Genomic DNA, 18028 nt, shown 5'->3' with positions numbered 1-18028 from the left:
ACTGGCCATCTAGGACCACATCCGGCTATCTTGGGTCATCAAGCACCATGGCCAGTCATCTAGGGTCATCAAGGACCATGCCCGGGCATCAAGGATCTTGTCAGGTCATCTAGGGTCATTGAGGCCAATGTTCGGCTATCTAGGGTCATAGAGAACCATGTCCAGCTACCTAGGGTTATCAAGGACCATGTCCGGCCATCTAGGGTCATTGAGGACCATGTCCGGCCATCCAGGGTCATCGAGGTCCATGCCCGGTCATCCAGGGTCATGGAGAACCATGCCCGGCCATCTAGGGTCATCGTGGTCCAAGCCCAGTCATCTAGGGTAATCGTGGACCATGTCCAGCCATCTAAGACCTTGTCCGGCCATCTAGGGTCATCGAGGACCATGATCGGTCATCTCGGGTCATCGAGGACCATGCCCGGTCATCTAGGGTTATCGAGGACCATGCCCGGTCATTAGGGTCATCGAGGACCATTCCCAGTCATCTCGGGTCATCGAGGACCATTCCCGGTCATCTAGGGTCATCGAGGACCATGCCCGATCATCGAGGACCATGCCCGGTCATCGAGGACCATGCCCAGTCATCTAGGGTCATCGAGGACCATTCCCGGTCATCTACAGTCATCGAGGACCATGCCCGGGTATCGAAGACCATGTCTGGCACGCTTAGCTTAGTCTTAGTAGTGGACGACCTGTGCTAAATTACTCATTTTCCTTCTAGCTCTCCTGACGGGAAAACCATCAAAACGAGCGCCTTTTCCGGCTCTGCTGTAGTTCCTTGCTCGACTCACAAAGTGTTATACATACAATGATAATATAAATAATGAAAAACTATTCGAATCCAACACATCCAGGCTGCTCTCCCCAATGCTGGAGCCGAGCGGAACCCGAGCCCTCCGGCACAGGCAACCACTAGCCGAGCCGGGATCGAAACTAGGCCTGTCGGCCCTCGGTCCGCGACGCGTCCGGCCGAACGCCCGTGCGAGTGACATCCGAGGGGCTGTGGGCCTCGCGTCAGGCGGACGGTTCGAAACGCCGCACGGTCGGGACTCACGGGCGGGAAGCGAGCGTTGTATTTCTTCTTCTTGGACGGCATTACTCGGGCCGGCCACGGCGCCGTGGGGCTGGAGCTCACTCACGGGCGGAGGCTCGACGCTCTCGTCTCCCTCTCTCTCCCCTGGCAGTCTGTTTGTCCGTGTATCCGTCTCTCTCCCTCTCTCTTCCTCTTCCTCTCCCCTTCACTCTCTCTCTCTCTCTCTCTCTCACGCACGGCCTCCCTGCCACTGAACTCACCCGGAAGGCTCGTGCCCGTTCCGCGAAAAACATTTATTTTATCGTCAAGAGCGTCCATCTGTTCTCGCATTGTTTACATTCGAACTTTTCTTTTTTTCCCTTTTGCTTTTCTTCCCGTGCCTGGTTAATGGGGTCCGTGCTCACTCTTGGCACGAGTAGTACATGGTGCGTGTGATCGTGCGGGTTCGTGCCCGGCGTACAGTGCGATTTCCTTGTGGATCGTGGAGAGGGTGTGAGTGCTCCAGATGTTCCGTTGGGTGTGTTCGAGTTCCGGAGTATTTGCTGTGCTGTGTTTGATGAAAGGATAAAGTTCGTGAATCGCTGATCGTTGTGTGCAGCTTCCGGGTTGCTGGGTGTACTCGGTCTATGCTTCGGGTTTAAAGTGTAACTGATGTACGATAATAATTATATTTGCATTAAGTGTGTTCACGGTTCATTTTCCGGCGAGGTGAATGTGCTGCGGTGTGTCTTGATCAGTGATGTTCAACTTCCGGCGTGCTGTGTTTACTATGTGAATGGAGTTCTTGAACGGACTGTGTGTGTGTGTGTGTGTGTGTGTGTGTGTGTGTGTGTGTGTGTGTGTGTGTGTGTGTGTGTGTGTGTGTGTGTGTGTGTGTGTACACGTGTGTACTGTGTGTGTACACGTGTGTACTGTGTGTGTGTGTACACGTGTGTACTGTGTGTGTAGAGTGTGTGTGTGTGTGTGTGTGTGTGTGTGTGTGTGTGTGTGTGTGTGTGTGTGTGTGTGTGTGTGTGTGTGTACTATGTGTACTATGTGTACTATGTGTGTGTGTGTGTGTGTGTGTGTGTGTGTGTACTGTGTGTGTGTGTGTGTGTGTGTGTGTGTGTGTGTGTGTGTGTGTGTGTGTGTGTGTAAGAGAGAGATAGAATTGTGAGGAATAGAAATGAAAAAACGAGATGTGTTTGTGTGTTCCCATGTAAACCTCTCACTCATAACACTGGGCAACAAAAAAAAACTTTTCGTCTGCTGCTAAAGGGAATGCAGGTGTTGTTGGCTAAATCTGGGCTGCTGTTTTCAAATCTGTTGTCAGAATTTAGCCAGAACGTCAGGTTTTCAAAATATGTATATGTATTAATGATATACCTGTCATGCTATATTAGATACTTTATTATTGCAGATCGCCACATTGTACATCTAATATCAGTGCTTAGTAATTACTTTCACGTCATATTTAGATAACAATGATTGATCTCCATGTATAATGTGTTGTATACAAACCAAGAACATAAACAAGTTGCAGAAAAATAAGTTAATAAAACATGAGAACTTGGTAATCTTCGGAAGGGTGTAAACTTTACAGGGAAATCTGCCCCATTGTGAGTGATTCAGAAACAACACTTCAGGTTCACACTCTTCCTTGTAATATAGTCAGCGTAGGCCCTGTTCAGACATGTTCAGAAGTGCTTGAGGCACTTGCTCTTGCGCTTGTGTGTGGAATTGGTCTCCCGTTGTAGTAACCAGCAGTAATCACTAATCACCCATCATGTTTGGGTTGAACCGGCCTTGATACCTCGTTTCCATGACCGAAATGTCTTGGTGGCTACCTGGAGTGTACTTCCCACAGATATAACAAAAGTCATCAGGGTGATTCACATAGCCTCACCTATTCATGCCTGTAGTAACATATGCCTAACCTGAAAATATACAGAAAAATATATTAGGTTATAACCTGAAAATATAAAGATACTATTAGCATGATGTGAATTCCAAACGTGATACATTCTTAAAATATATACATTGCATTTAAACATTTTAGTATCAAGTTATTAACTCCTCTCAGCACGAAAGCGGCACGAAAAATTGTAATGCTGCGTGTGTAGCGGCTACCGCTGGGTTTTCACAATCGCCTTGCACCTATCAAGGACGCGGAGCGATCACCATGCCGGGCTCGTCCAGGACGCCCGGGCAGGCCCGCGCTCAACTTGCCAGGCCTCGGTCGGGACGCTGGGCCACGCCCCCTCTCGCCTTTCCTGGGCAAACGCTCCGGGATAATATGTATATATATTGCTGCCCGATAAACGGGCTTTTCAGAGTGCCTGAGTGTTTGGTTTGATTAAAGCAACTCGGATGAATTCCAGCTTTTTGTCGCGTCCATTCTTCCGATCGACGTGGGAGCCCCAGCTCCTTCATTGGTGACCTACCGACATGGACACGGCAGTCGCCCTTAAACTGCCTACCTTCTGGGAGGCTCACGCGGCGGTTTGGTTCGCACAGGCGGATTCCCTGTTCGCCCTGCGAGGCATCACGGCCGACGACACCCGCTTCCACCATGTGGTAGCAGCGCTCGGTTCGGCCACCGCGGCCCGCGCCCTGAGCCTCCTCGAGAGCCCGCCAGCCGCTGACAAATACGGCGCGATTAAGAAGCTTCTCCTCGACGCTTTCGCCCTCCCATCGGCGGAACGCGCACGGCGCCTGCTCGACCTGCCCGAGCTCGGCGACACGCGCCCTTCCGAGCGAATGGACTACATGCTTTCACTGCTCGGCGAGCACTCTCCGGCATTCCTGTTCCGGGAGCTGTTCCTCCGTCAGCTGCCTAACCCGGTACGCCTCGCCCTGGCAAGCACGACGATCACAGATCCCTGGGCCCTTGCCAGAGAAGCCGACAAGATCTCCGCCGCAGGACAGCGCATCGCAGCGGCGACATGGGACCCACCGCCATCCGACGCAACACCCATGGCGCCCGAGCACCCGGCACGGTCGACGACCGAACTGCCGACGCAATTGGCGGCCGCTACACCGAGCCGACCACCTCCAGCACAACGACCGGGGCCTCCACCTGACCAAGCATGGTGCTACTATCATGCCAGGTTCGGACAGAAGGCCCGGACATGCCGACCCCCGTGCACCTTCGGCAGGCCGGGAAACGGCCGGGCCGGCGTTCATTACCAGCCATGAGCGCCGGCCACACGGGCAACTTACTGTTCATCACGGATAAAGCGTCCGGACGGCGCTTCCTGTGCGACACCGGCGCCCAACTGAGCGTCATACCCGCCTCTGACCAGGAAAGGCAATCCGCGGTTTGCGGCCCCTCCTTGGTTGCGGCCAACGGATCGACCATCCGCACCTTCGGCCCGCGCAATGTCACCCTCTGCTTCGGCGGCCAACGCTTTGCTTGGACGTTTGTAACCGCAAACGTGCCCATGGCGCTGCTAGGCGCCGACTTCCTCTGCGCACACTGACTGCTGGTGGACGTCCAACGGTGTCGTTTAATCAACGCCGAAGCCTTCAGCTCCCTGGTATGCACATTGAGCAGCTCCGCACCGACCGAGCTGGCATGCGCCGTCCCGGCGGTGAACGAGTTTGCTCGCCTGCTCACGGAGTTCCCGGCCCTCACGCGGCCGACGTTTTCGGCCGTCGCAGTACGGCATGGGATCGAGCACCACATACCAACCACGGGCCCGCCGGTCTACGCCAGGGCCCGCCGCCTCGACCCAGCCAAGCTCGCCGTGGCGAAGGCCGAATTCGACGCGTTGGAGCACCTCGGCATCGTGCGGCGCTCCGATAGCGCGTGGGCCTCGCCACTGCACATCATGCCAAAGCCGGGGGGTGGATGGCGCCCGTGTGGCGACTACCGCCGTCTCAATGACGCTACCACCCCCGACAGGTACCCGATCCCGCATATCCAAGACTTCTCCGCCCGTCTGGCGGGACGGGTCATTTTTTCGAAAATTGATCTCATACGGGGATATCACCAGGTACCTGTCAGGGCGGCCGACGTCCCTAAAACGGCAGTCATCACGCCGTTCGGCTTATTCGAATTCTTGCGGATGCCGTTTGGTCTCAAGAACGCGGCTCAGGCGTTCCAGCGCTTGATGGACGGCGTGCTGCGTGACCTGCCGTCCTTTTCGTTTACCTGGACGACATCCTCGTCGCCAGCACGTCCCGGGCCGAGCACCTCCTCCACCTCCGAACACTGTACGGGCGCCTCAGCGAGCACGGCCTCATCGTCAACCCGGCCAAATGCCACTTCGGCACGACGGCCGTTGATTTTTTGGGCCACCACATCACCAAGAACGGGGCCGTGCCGCTGCCAACCAAGGTCGAGGCCATCACCACGTTCCCGCGTCCCCGCACCATAAAGGCCCTGCAGGAATTCCTGGGAATGGTGAATTTTTATCACCGTTTCGTGCCCCGCGCTGCTCAACTCATGCGGCCCCTCTACGAAGCCCTCCGGGGCAAGCCGGCCAAGCACGACATCGCCTGGTCCGCAGCAATGGATGCGGCCTTCCAAAGCTCAAAGCGGGCCCTCGCCGACGCAACACTGCTCGCTCACCCGGTGCTCAACGCTCCCATCGCCCTCACCACGGATGCCTCCGACTACGCGGTGGGCGCCGTACATGAGCAATGGGTGAACGGGGTTTGGCAGCCACTCGCTTTTTTCAGCCGGCAGCTCCGGCCGAACGAGCTCAAATACAGCATGTTTGACCGGGAGCTCCTCGGTCTACACCTGGCCGTCCGCCATTTCCGCCACCTCCTGGAGGGCCGACCTTTCACGGCGTTCGTCGACCACAAGCCGTTGGTTTACGCCATGGCCAAGGTCACGGAGCCGTGGTCGGCCCGCCAACAGCGCCACCTCTCCGCCGTGTCGGACTTTACCACGGACATCCGGCACGTCGCCGGCAAAAACAACGCCGTGGCCGACTGTCTTTCCCGGGCCAGCGCGAACGCGGTCCACCTGGGCGTGGACTTTGCGCTTATGGTGGCGGACCAAACCACCGACACCACGGTGCAAGCCCTCCGGGCGGCGGACACGGGCCTCCGCCTGGCCGACATCCCCTTCGCGGACACTGTCCTGCTCTGCGACGTCTCCCAAGGCCAGCCTCGCCCCATCGTGCCCGTCACCTGGCAACGCCGCATCTTCGCCTCCCTCCACGGCCTTTCCCACCCGGGCCGGAAAGCTTCCCAGAAGCTGGTGTCGGCGCGATTCGTCTGGCACGGCCTTCGGCGGGACGTCCGCGATTGGACCAGCACCTGCACGGCCTGCCAACGGGCCAAGGTCCACCGACACACCCAGGCCCTGCTGGCACCTTTCACCGTGCCCGAACGACGTTTCGACCACGTCAACGTGGATCTGGTGGGCCCCCTCCCCCCGTCACGGGGGTTCACACACCTGCTCACCATGGTGGACAGGACCACCAGGTGGCCGGAGGCCGTTCCCCTCGTCTCCACCACCACCGCCGACGTGGCGCAGGCTTTCATCGCCACCTGGGTCGCCCGCTTCGGCGCACCGGCGGACATCTCGTCAGACCGCGGACCACAGTTCACCTCCGAACTGTGGGGCGCGGTCGCCCGCAACCTGGGGGTCAAGCTCCACCGTACTACGGCCTACCACCCCCAAGCAAACGGGTTGTGCGAGCGATTCCACCGCTCCATGAAGGCCGCGCTCATGGCCGGCCTTCAAGACGGCGGTTGGGCCGACCGGCTGCCGTGGGTCCTTTTGGGCCTCCGCACGGCCCCCAAGGAGGACCTCCAGGCATCCACCACCGAGCTTGTCTATGGCCAGGCGCTACGCGTCCCGGGCGAATTCGTGCCCGACGCTACCAGTCCCTGGTCCGCAGCTCAACAGCGCTCGGACCTCCAGGAGGCCGCCCGACGGTTTGCCCCCGTGCCAACATCCCACCACGGTGACCCCCAGTCCTACGTCCCCCCAGCACTTCGCACAGCGGAGTATGTTTTTGTGCGTCACGACGCACATCGGGGGCCACTCCGGCCGCCGTACGACGGGCCCTTCCGGGTGCTGCGACGGGACGACAAGTCGTTCGTCATCGACATCGGCGGCAGGTCGGACCGGATTGCGGTGGACCGCCTCAAGCCGGCGCACGTGGACGTCGACCACCCACCACGGGTGGCCCTTCCGCCGCGGCGAGGCCGCCCCCCGTCCACGGTGCCCCCCACTCGACCGCCCACCACCACACCGGACCCCCTCCCACGACCCGCCAGGGGTCGCTTCGGCCGGGTCATCAGGACCCCCCTCAAATTGACCCTGCCGGTGCAAGTCGATTCTGGGGGGACGTGTGTAGCGGCTACCGCTGGGTTTTCACAATCGCCTTGCACCTATCAAGGACGCGGAGCGATCACCATGTCGGGCTCGTCCAGGACGCCCGGGCAGGCCCGCGCTCAACCTGCCAGGCCTCGGTTGGGACGCCCGGGCATGCCCGGGCATGCCCGGGCAGGCTCGCCCTCAACTTGCCAGGCCGCAGCCAGGACGCTGGGCCACGCCCCCTCTCGCCTTTCCTGGGCAAACGCTCCGGGATAATATGTATATATATTGCTGCCCGATAAACGGGCTTTTCAGAGTGCCTGAGTGTTTGGTTTGATTAAAGGAACTCGGATGAATTCCAGCTTTTTGTCGCGTCCATTCTTCCGATCGACGTGGGAGCCCCAGCTCCTTCACGTGGAAAATTTTACTTAATAATTTATAGCTTGGTCAGTTTTCATCCATTTTTTATAATTTAAAGTGCATTCTAAAGCTCTTTTTATGAGAAATAATATAATACAACAGTTGTATTGCTATAATTGAAACAAAAATACAAAAAATAATAATTTATGATCACTCAAAATCACCCACCAGGGCAAGCTATTGTAATTGGACCATATGTATAACTCAACATCCTGACGTGCTGAGAAAATGCTGACTTCAGATTCAGAATCAGCAAACTCGATTTAGTCTGGAACATATGTTTATACCCCAGTAGTAAAATCTTTGTTGTCCATTGTAATTTGAGGAACGGAACCCATATTCAAATACCATATGTCTTTTTTCACTGTCTACTAAGTGCACTTGTGTTTAATAATGTCTATATCCTACATGTGATATATTATATATGGAGTAGGCAGTGATTACCTTAGTCCAGGTATAATTAAATAGGTAGTGTGCTCCAACTAACGCATGAAGATGAAGAAACCCCATGTAATAAGAAGGAAATTTGTTTGGACCGGATGTCGTGTAAGTGTATATTCATCCCCATGAGAGGGGTGGGGTTTGTTAATTAGCGATTGATTATGGGTAAATTAATCCCCTGTATGTAATGGCCTCTGTTATTTATTCCTCTGTTCCTTATGACACACACACATGGTAAGAAATCGCCCATTAACCACACTAAATAAAAACCAACTGGAAACAGGACATTGAGCACTACCGTGGATAACATCGACCTGGTGAGCACATAGGCACAAAAGGTCTGTGAAGCCACGCCCCGAAGAGCAGGGATTGGTCCGGGCTTTGATTGGCAAAAAGACTGCTAAGATGGGACTTGCTAATAGGAGCGCACACGGAGACGTCGTGAGATGACGTCAGAGCCTTGATTATAAAGGAACGCTTGGCCGACATTTTCTCTTCTTGCGCAAAGGAGATTCATCACGAACAGTCATGTCCCGACTTTTTGTCTCTTTCTTCTTCTCTCTTTCCTCGTGGCTTTCTCTCTTGTGTTGGGGTGCTCCGGAGTGAGTGACATTCTTAAACAACGGCGACATATAGGGTGCGCTCTTGAGCGAGGGACATTCATTGGGAGCAGCCACGATTTTGTATCTCTAGGTTGCTGGATCCAGTGGTGAACAGTCGTGTTCCAACATCTTCATCATGATCATGAGGAGGAGGAACTGCGGACCGAGAACTGCGGTTTCCCACGCAAGGACGACAAAGACAAGCACGGATGGGCGAACGAGGGTGTGCGAGGCCTAATTTGCGCCCACAGCAGTGCAGCCTGCGGTTTTGCCGCCAAGGACGCGAGGGGGTTTTGACGATTCCTGACGAGGTTCAAGAGCCGATTAGAGCTAAGTGCCACAAATAACACGTATTTATTTTACAGTTTTTTCCCATTGTGTTGTAATCGAGTCTGCGTGGGGAGCGCTCCATTTCGGAATCATAGTTTTATTGTGCATTATTTTGTGACCAGCATTTTCGTTAATAAATCCGGTATTGTTGTACATTTTATTTCCGTGTCGGTTTTGAGTTGATTTATTGCAGGTTTGAAGACTGTCGGTGCCCGTGAAGGTAAGCTCTTCGGCCTCCCCCCACGCGCGTATTCTCCATTATCATTGAATTGAACGCCTCGGAGTTAAAGCTCGTTTGGTCATCCTTGTCATCCTGCGGTGTTCACTACAGGGCAGGCAGACGACTATATATATATATATATATATATATATATATATATATATATATATATATATATATATATATATGTATATATATATATATGTATAGATATATATATGTATATATATATATATATATGTATAGATATATATATATATATATATATATATATATATATATATATATATATATATGTATAGATATAGATATATATATATATATATATATATATATATATATGTATAGATATATATATATATATATATATATATATGTATAGATAGATAGATATATATATATATATATATATATATATATATATATATATATATATATATATATATATATATATATATATACTAGCATGGCCCGCCTCACTATATGTCACTACAAAGAAACGGGCTTGTTTCAGCTGAGGATAATGACTACCTGAGTTGCTGTCATGATTTATACGAATCATAATGCAAAGTTATTTTGCATAAATTATTTTATAATATATGTGATGTTAGATTTTTATAAGCAGCTTAAATGTTAAGAAGATTTAGGTAGAAAAAAATTAACAAAATTCAAAAAGGAATCCTTTAGCACATACACACAGGAGGAGTACGTTGGGATGATTTCAGACTGGAATTTTGGGTCGATTTCACAAAATTTGGGGGAGTTGTTCAGTGACAACACAACACAGGACAGACACTGCACGCAGACACACACACACACACACACACACACACACACATATATATATATACTAGCTGAGGTACCCGGCTTCACCCGGGTTGAATAAGAATAATACAAATATATGATGAAAAGAACATGTATATTTTAGAGCAATATCACAGTACATTTCCTACATGACGTTTTTTCAATTTTCAATTTCTCAAAACCTCTGGGTATACAACATTTCTGGTTTTCTTACGTGGTGCCAAGACGTAAAGATTGCTTGGTTTTCCAACCCTCGAGCAGCCCACGTACAGCTGGCCATGGGCAAACACTTGTTCTGTGACGTTCAGGCCTACAACCTTCATTGATTGCCCCTGCGCCCTGTTGATGGACATAGCAAAACATAGCCTGATGGGGAACTGAATCCTCTTGAAGGAGAATGGAAGGTCAGGTGGAATAAGTGGTATCCTTGGAATGAATACTTTCTCTCCTCTGTATTGTCCTGAGAGGATGGTTGCCTCTAGGACATGCGGCATCATTTGCTGGATTGTCAATCGTGTTCCATTACACAGCTTTGGTGGATCAAGATTCCTTAGAAGCATGATTGGTGCTCCCACCTTGAGAATCAACCTGTGTTGGGAGTCCTTGAGGCTGAAGACTGCTGAGAAACTCAGTTGGGAAGTTTACTGCCTGATCTTCATCTGTCACTTTGTCAAGAGAATCATAATTTCTTTCATGACCGGGCAGCGAACATCATTATGTGCGACATTACGTCACTCCTACGGACGTGAAAACATTTGTTTTCCTTAAATATATATTTAAAATTAAATAAAATAGTACATAAATTAACAATAAAAGAAGCTAAAAAACAATTTAAAATACAATAAAAAGCACATTAAAAATATATAAATATGTACGTACAGTATACTGTACGTACGCGCAACCGCTGATTCTCATTCAAAACAGAGGCGACGTACAGTATTCCTTTACTGTATACTGTGTCTGTGTTAGCCATGGGTCCGAAGAAGGATAATGCTAGTGTTTCCAAGCGTAATTTGGTTACGATGGACGATAAGGTAAATCTGATTAAAAGGTATGGAAAAGGTGGAAAAGTGTCGGTGATAGCGCATAGACCTTATCGCGAATCGGAACCGCAATGCGTCATGGGATCGGAAAGGGGCAATAGCACCGCCACAAACTACACCATGGAATTGCAGATGGCCCGGTTTTTTAAACCATTGATATTAAAATCAAAAGTAGCCTATAACCACCGGGATTTTATGCTGATTCCGAATCTGTGTCTAAAACTTTTCTCCGATGTGTAGTTCTTGAGTTATAAGCGGACATCCAGACAGACACACACACACACACACACAGACACTCCTCGTTTATTTATATAGATATATAGATGTATATAATTGACATATAGGAAATTACACACCGAGACCAGGAATCAAACCCAGGTCCTTTGGTGAACCATACCAGTGCTCTGCCATGTGAGCTATCTGGGTGACCCTCACCAAACATGCAATTTTCCCACACATAGAATTGCCACTCTCTTTCCGTTATTGCTTCTGGGGCGCTCGCTGTCAACCATAGGAAGACCAAGGGCCTGCTCACCAGAGGGTCTTCCTCCAATGGGGGGACAAATCCATGTCCGCTATTATAAACACCACTGGTAGCGTAGAAACATAAATCAAATAAGATAAACAACAATAATATTAGTGTGTAGCGGCTACCGCTGGGTATACATAATCGCCTTGCACCTACCGAGGACGCGGAGCGATCACCATGCCGGGCTCGCCCAGGACGCCCGGGCACGCCCAGCCTCGCCTTTCCAGGGCTCGTCCAGGACGCCCGGGCACGTCCAGACTCGCCTTTCCAGGGTTCGCCCAGAACGCCCGGGCACGCCCAGCCTCGCCTTTCCAGGGCTCGTCCAGGACGCCCGGGCATGCCCGCTCTCGACTTGCCAGGCCTCGTCCAGGACGCCCGGGCACGTCCAGACTCGCCTTTCCAGGGTTCGCCCAGGACGCCCGGGCATGCCCGGTCCCGCCTTTCCCGGGCAAACGCTCCGGGATAATGTGTATATATATTGCTGCCCGATAAACGGGCTTTTCAGAGTACCCGAGTTGATTTGACACAATAAAGAAACTCGGACGAATTCCAGCTTTTTGTCGCGTCCATTCTTCCGATTTACGTTGGAGCACAGCTCCTACATTGGTGACCCGACATGGACACGGCAGTTGCCCTCAAACTGCCTACCTTCTGGGAGGCTCACGCGGCGGTTTGGTTCGCCCAGGCGGACTCCCTGTTCGCCCTGCGAGGCATCACGGCCGACGACACCCGCTTCCACCATGTGGTAGCAGCACTCGGCTCAGCCACCGCGGCCCGCGCCCTGAGCCTCCTCGAGAGCCCGCCAGCCGCTGACAAATACGACGCGATTAAAAAGCTCCTCCTCGACGCTTTCGCCCTCTCATCGGCGGAACGCGCTCGGCGCCTGCTCGACCTGCCCGAGCTCGGCGACACACGCCCATCCGAGCGAATGGACTATATGCTCTCACTGCTCGGCGAGCACTCTCCGGCTTTCCTGTTCCGGGAGCTGTTCCTCCGTCAGTTGCCTAGCCAAGTACGCCTCGCCCTGGCAAGCACGACGGTCATGGATCCCCGTGCCCTCGCCAGGGAAGCCGACAAGATCTCCGCGGCAGGCCAACGCATTGGAGCAGCGACCTGGAGCCCACCGCCGTCCGAAGCAACGCCCATGGCGCCTGAGCACCCGGCACGGTCGACGACCGAACTGCCGACGCAATTGGCGGCCGCTACGCCGCGCCGACCACCTCCAGCACGACGACCGGGGCCTCCACCTGACCAGGCGTGGTGTTATTATCATGCCAGGTTCGGACAGAAGGCCCGGACATGCCAAACCCCGTGCACCTTCGGCAAGCCGGGAAACGGCCGGGCCGGCGTTCATTACCAGCCATGAGCGCCGGCCACACGGGCAACTTACTTTTCATCAGGGACAAAGCGTCCGGACGGCGCTTCCTGTGTGACACCGGCGCCCAACTGAGCGTCATACCTGCCTCCGATCAGGACAGGCAGTCCGGGGTTTGCGGCCCCTCCTTGGTTGCGGCCAACGGATCGGCCATCCGCACCTTCGGCCCGCGCAACGTCACCCTCTGCTTCGGCAGCCAACGCTTTAATTGGACTTTTGTAACCCCAAGCGTGCCCATGGCTCTGCCAGGCGCCGACTTCCTCTGCGCACGCGGACTGCTGGTTGATGTCAAACGGCGTCGCCTCGTCAACGCCGAGACCTTCAGCTCCCTGGCATGCACATTGAGCAGCTCCGCTCCGACCGAGCTGGCATGCACCCTCCCGGCGGCGAATGAGTTTGCTCGCCTGCTCACGGAGTTCCCGGCCCTCACGCGACCGACGTTTTCGGCCGTCGCAGTATGACATGGGATCGAGCACCACATACCAACCACGGGCCCGCCGGTCTACGCCAGAGCCCGCCGCCTCGACCCAGCCAAGCTCGCCGTGGCCAAAGCCGAGTTCGACGCTTTGGAACACCTCGGCATCGTGCGGCGCTCCGATAGCGCGTGGGCTTCGCCACTACACATCGTCCCAAAACCGGGGGGCGGCTGGCGCCCATGTGGCGACGACCGCCGCCTTAACGATGCTACCACCCCCGACAGGATCCGATCCCGTACATCCAAGACTTCTCTGCCCGTTTGGCAGGACGGGTCATTTTTTCGAAGATCGATTTAATACGGGGATACCACCAGGTACCTGTCAGGGCGGCCGACGTCCAAAAAACGGCCGTCATCACGCCGTTCGGCTTATTCGAATTCCTGCGAATGCCATTTGGCCTCAAGAACGCGGCTCAGGCGTTCCAGTGCTTGATGGACGGCGTGCTGCGCGACCTGCCATTCCTCTTCGTTTACCTGGACGACATCCTCGTCACCAGCACATCCCGGGCCGAGCACCTCCTCCACCTTCGAACACTGTTCGGGCGCCTCAGCGAGCATGGCCTCATCGTCAACCCGGCCAAATGCCACTTCGGCACGACGGCCGTTGATTTTTTGGGCCACCACATCACCAAGAACGGGCCGTGCCGCTGCCAACCAAGGTCGAGGCCATCACCACGTTTCCGCGTCCCCGCTCCATAAAGGCCCTGCAGGAATTCCTTGGAATGGTGAATTTCGATCACCGCTTCGTGCCCCGCGCTGCTCAACTCATGCGGCCCCTCTACGAAGCCCTCCGGGGCAAGCCGGCCAAGCACGACGTCGTCTGGTCTGCAGCCATGGACGCGGCCTTTAAAAACTCAAAGCGGGCCCTCGCCGACGCAACACTGCTTGCTCACCCGGTGCTCAACGCTCCCATCGCCCTCACCATGGATGCCTCCGACTACGCGGTGGGCGCCGTACATGAGCAATGGGTGAACGGGGTTTGGCAGCCACTCGCTTTTTTCAGCCGGCAACTCCGGCCGAACGAGCTCAAATATAGCACGTTTGACCGTGAGCTCCTCGGTCTACACCTGGCCGTTCGCCATTTCCGACACCTCCTGGAGGGCCGACCCTTCACGGCATTCGTCGACCACAAGCCGTTGGTTTACGCAATGGCCAAGGTCACGGAGCCGTGGTCGGCCCGCCAACAGCGCCACCTCTCCGCCGTGTCTGAGTTTACCACGGACATCCGGCACGTCGCCGGCAAAGACAACGCCGTGGCCGACTGTCTTTCTCGGGCCAGCGCGAACGCGGTCCACCTCGGCGTGGACTTCGCGCTTATGGCGGCTGACCAAACCACCGACACCACGGTGCAAGCCCTCCGGGCGGCAGACACGGGCCTCCGCCTGGCCGACATCCCCTTCGCGGACACTGTCCTGCTCTGCGACGTCTCCCAAGGCCAGCCTCGCCCCATCGTGCCCGTTACCTGGCAACGCCGCATCTTCGCTTCCCTCCACGGCCTTTCCCACCCGGGCCGGAAAGCTTCCCAGAAGCTGGTGTCGGCGCGATTCGTCTGGCACGGCCTTTGACGGGACGTCCGCGATTGGACCAGCACCTGCACAGCCTGCCAACAGGCCAAGGTCCACCGACACACCCAGGCCCCGCTGGCACCTTTCACCGTGCCCGAACGACGTTTCGACCACATCAACGTGGACCTGGTGGGCCCCCTCCCCCCATCACGGGGTTTCACACACCTGCTCACCATGGTGGACAGGACCACCAGGTGGCCGGAGGCCGTTCCCCTCGTCTCCACCACCACCGCCGACGTGGCGCAGGCTTTCATCGCCACCTGGGTCGCCCGCTTCAGCGCACCGGCGGACATCTCGTCGGACCGCGGACCGCAGTTCACCTCCGAGCTGTGGGGCGCGGTCGCCCGCAACCTGGGGGTCAAGCTCCACCGTACTACGGCCTGCCACCCCCAAGCCAACGGGTTGTGCGAGCGGTTCCACTGCTCCATGAAGGCCGCACTCATGGCCGGCCTTCAGGACGGCGGTTGGGCCGACCGGCTGCCGTGGGTCCTTTTGGGCCTCCGCACGGCCCCCAAGGAGGACCTCCGGGCGTCCACCGCCGAGCTTGTCTACGGCCAGGCGCTACGCGTCCCGGGCGAATTCGTGCCCGACGCTACCAGTCCCTGGTCCGCAGCTCACCAGTCCTCGGACCTCCAGGAGACCGCCCGACGGTTTGCCCCCATGCCAACGTCCCACCACGGTGACCCCCAGTCCTACGTCCCCCCAGCGCTTCGCACAGTGGTGTACGTTTTTGTGCGTCATGACGCACATCGGGGGCCACTCCGGCCGCCGTACGACGGGCCCTTCCGGGTCCTGTGACGGGACGACAAGTCGTTCGTCATCGACATCGGCGGCAGGTCGGACCGGATTGCGGTGGACCGCCTCAAGCCGGCGCACGTGGACATCGACCAACCGCCACGGATGGCCCTTTCGCCGCGGCGAGGCCGCCCCCCATCCACGGTTCCCCCCACTCGACCGCCCACCATCACACGGGACCCCCCCCCCCCCCCCCACGACCCGCCAGGGGTCGCTTCGGCCGGGTCATCAGGACCCCCCTTAAATTGACCCTGCCGGTGCAAGTCGATTCTGGGGGGACGTGTGTAGCGGCTACCTCTGGGTATACACAATCGCCTTGCACCTACCGAGGACGCGGAGCGATCACCATGCCGGGCTCGCCCAGGACGCCCGGGCACGCCCAGCCTCGCCTTTCCAGGGCTCGTCCAGGACGCCCGGGCATGCCCGCTGTCGACTTGCCAGGCCGCGTCCAGGACGCCCGGGCACGTCCAGACTCGCCTTTCCAGGGTTCGCCCAGAACGCCCGGGCACGCCCAGCCTCGCCTTTCCAGGGCTCGTCCAGGACGCCCGGGCATGCCCGCTCTCGACTTGCCAGGCCTCATCCAGGACGCCCGGGCACGTCCAGACTCGCCTTTCCAGGGTTCGCCCAGGACGCCCGGGCACGCCCGGTCCCGCCTTTCCCGGGCGAAAATGCCCCGGGATAATGTGTATATATATTGCTGCCCGATAAACGGGCTTTTCAGAGTACCCGAGTCGATTTGACACAATAAAGAAACTCGGACGAATTCCAGCTTTTTGTCGCGTCCATTCTTCCGATTTACGTTGGAGCACAGCTCCTACAAGTGTTTGGTTTCTTCAGCGTGGAGCCGAGCTTAGGTGTGAGGCAGGTGTATCAGCCCAGAGAGAGTGAAATGCTTTGCCAAGTCTTAATGCAGCCAGAGATTGTTTTGGTCAGTCTAAAACCTTCCACCTTTTTTCCCCCTGATTAACTCCTTGGTTGCGTTGGCAGTGTGTTTTGGGTCATTGTCTGACTGTATAGTGAAGCACCACCCATTGAGTTTGGCGGCATTTTCGTGTACATAGGCAGACAAAATGTTTCTGTACACTTCCGAATTTATTCTGCTGCTGCCATCATTATTTACATTTTTTTTCAATTAAGATGAGTGAGCCAGTTCCAGAGTTCCACAGGTAGAAAGCTTGCAGGTGTTTCGAGTGGTTTGCCAGGCAGTGAAATGTCTGTCTGTTATATCCCCAGAGACATAGTCCTGAACTTTTGTTTCAGATTCAGTCACCATTCATTGTCGAAAGAGATGAGGCAGCAAACTAGAATGGCACTCTTCGACATCACGACGTCGACTGATATGCCTCCGCCAACATTATTACATCATTATAATACTTGTATCAAGTTTGATTTAAATCCGTTCAGCTGTGCCCTAGTTAGCAATTTTCTTACTTGACATGACCTTTAACCTTTGACCTGTTGAACCCAAAATCTTATCAGTTAATCTTTACATCATTATACATGCATGTACCAAGGTTGAATTAGATCACTTCACCCATTCTCGAGTTATAGATCTATTACAGACTTTGACCTTTGTCCTCTTGACCCCAAATTCTAATCATTTAAACTTTACATCATTATACATACCCATACCAAATTTGAATTGGGTTACTTCAGCCATTCTCAGGTTATAGACCTATTACAGACTTTGACCTTTGACATTTGACCGATGACACCAAAATGTAATCACTTAATCTTTACAACATTATACAAACCTGTACCAAGTTTGAATTGGATCACTTCAGCCGTTCTCAAGTTATAGACCTGTTGCAGACTTTGACCTTTGACCTCTTGACCCCAAAATTGAATCGGTTCATCTTTACATCATTATACATAAGTGTACCAAATTTGGTTACAATCCCATCACTGGTTCACAAGTTATCGCGGTAACAGTATTTTTACCGAACATGACCTCTGACCTTTGGCCTTTGACCTTGTGACCCCAAAATCTAATCAGTTCATCTTTACCCCATAAAACATACCTTTGGATCTTCAGGGTCTTTTAGATCATCTGGACCTTTAAGGGTATTTTGGGTCTTTGAGGTGTTTTGGGTCTTCCGAGGCTTTTGGGTCTTAAGGGTCTTTTGTTTCC

General features: G+C 54.3%; 1 protein-coding gene across 1 annotated transcript in view; it reads right to left on the bottom strand.

Annotated features, from left to right (window-relative positions):
• Positions 1–1499, bottom strand: part of DRAP1 (DR1 associated protein 1) — a 42315-nt gene extending 40816 nt beyond the window's left edge. Inside the window, exon 1 of the mRNA XM_068119992.2 lies at positions 1058–1499. Within this exon, the coding sequence (XP_067976093.2) occupies positions 1058–1099 (42 nt within the window). The 5' untranslated portion in view covers positions 1100–1499. The remainder of the gene's footprint in view (positions 1–1057) is intronic.
• Positions 1500–18028: the final 16529 nt, after the last annotated feature.

The sequence above is a fragment of the Myxine glutinosa genome, chromosome 6, assembly GCF_964187855.1.
Source record: "Myxine glutinosa chromosome 6, kmMyxGlut1.1, whole genome shotgun sequence".
Classification (NCBI taxonomy): Eukaryota; Metazoa; Chordata; class Myxini; order Myxiniformes; family Myxinidae; genus Myxine; species Myxine glutinosa.
The sequence above is the reverse complement of the archived record's forward strand: the minus strand, read 5'-3'. Positions and strand labels throughout refer to the sequence as shown.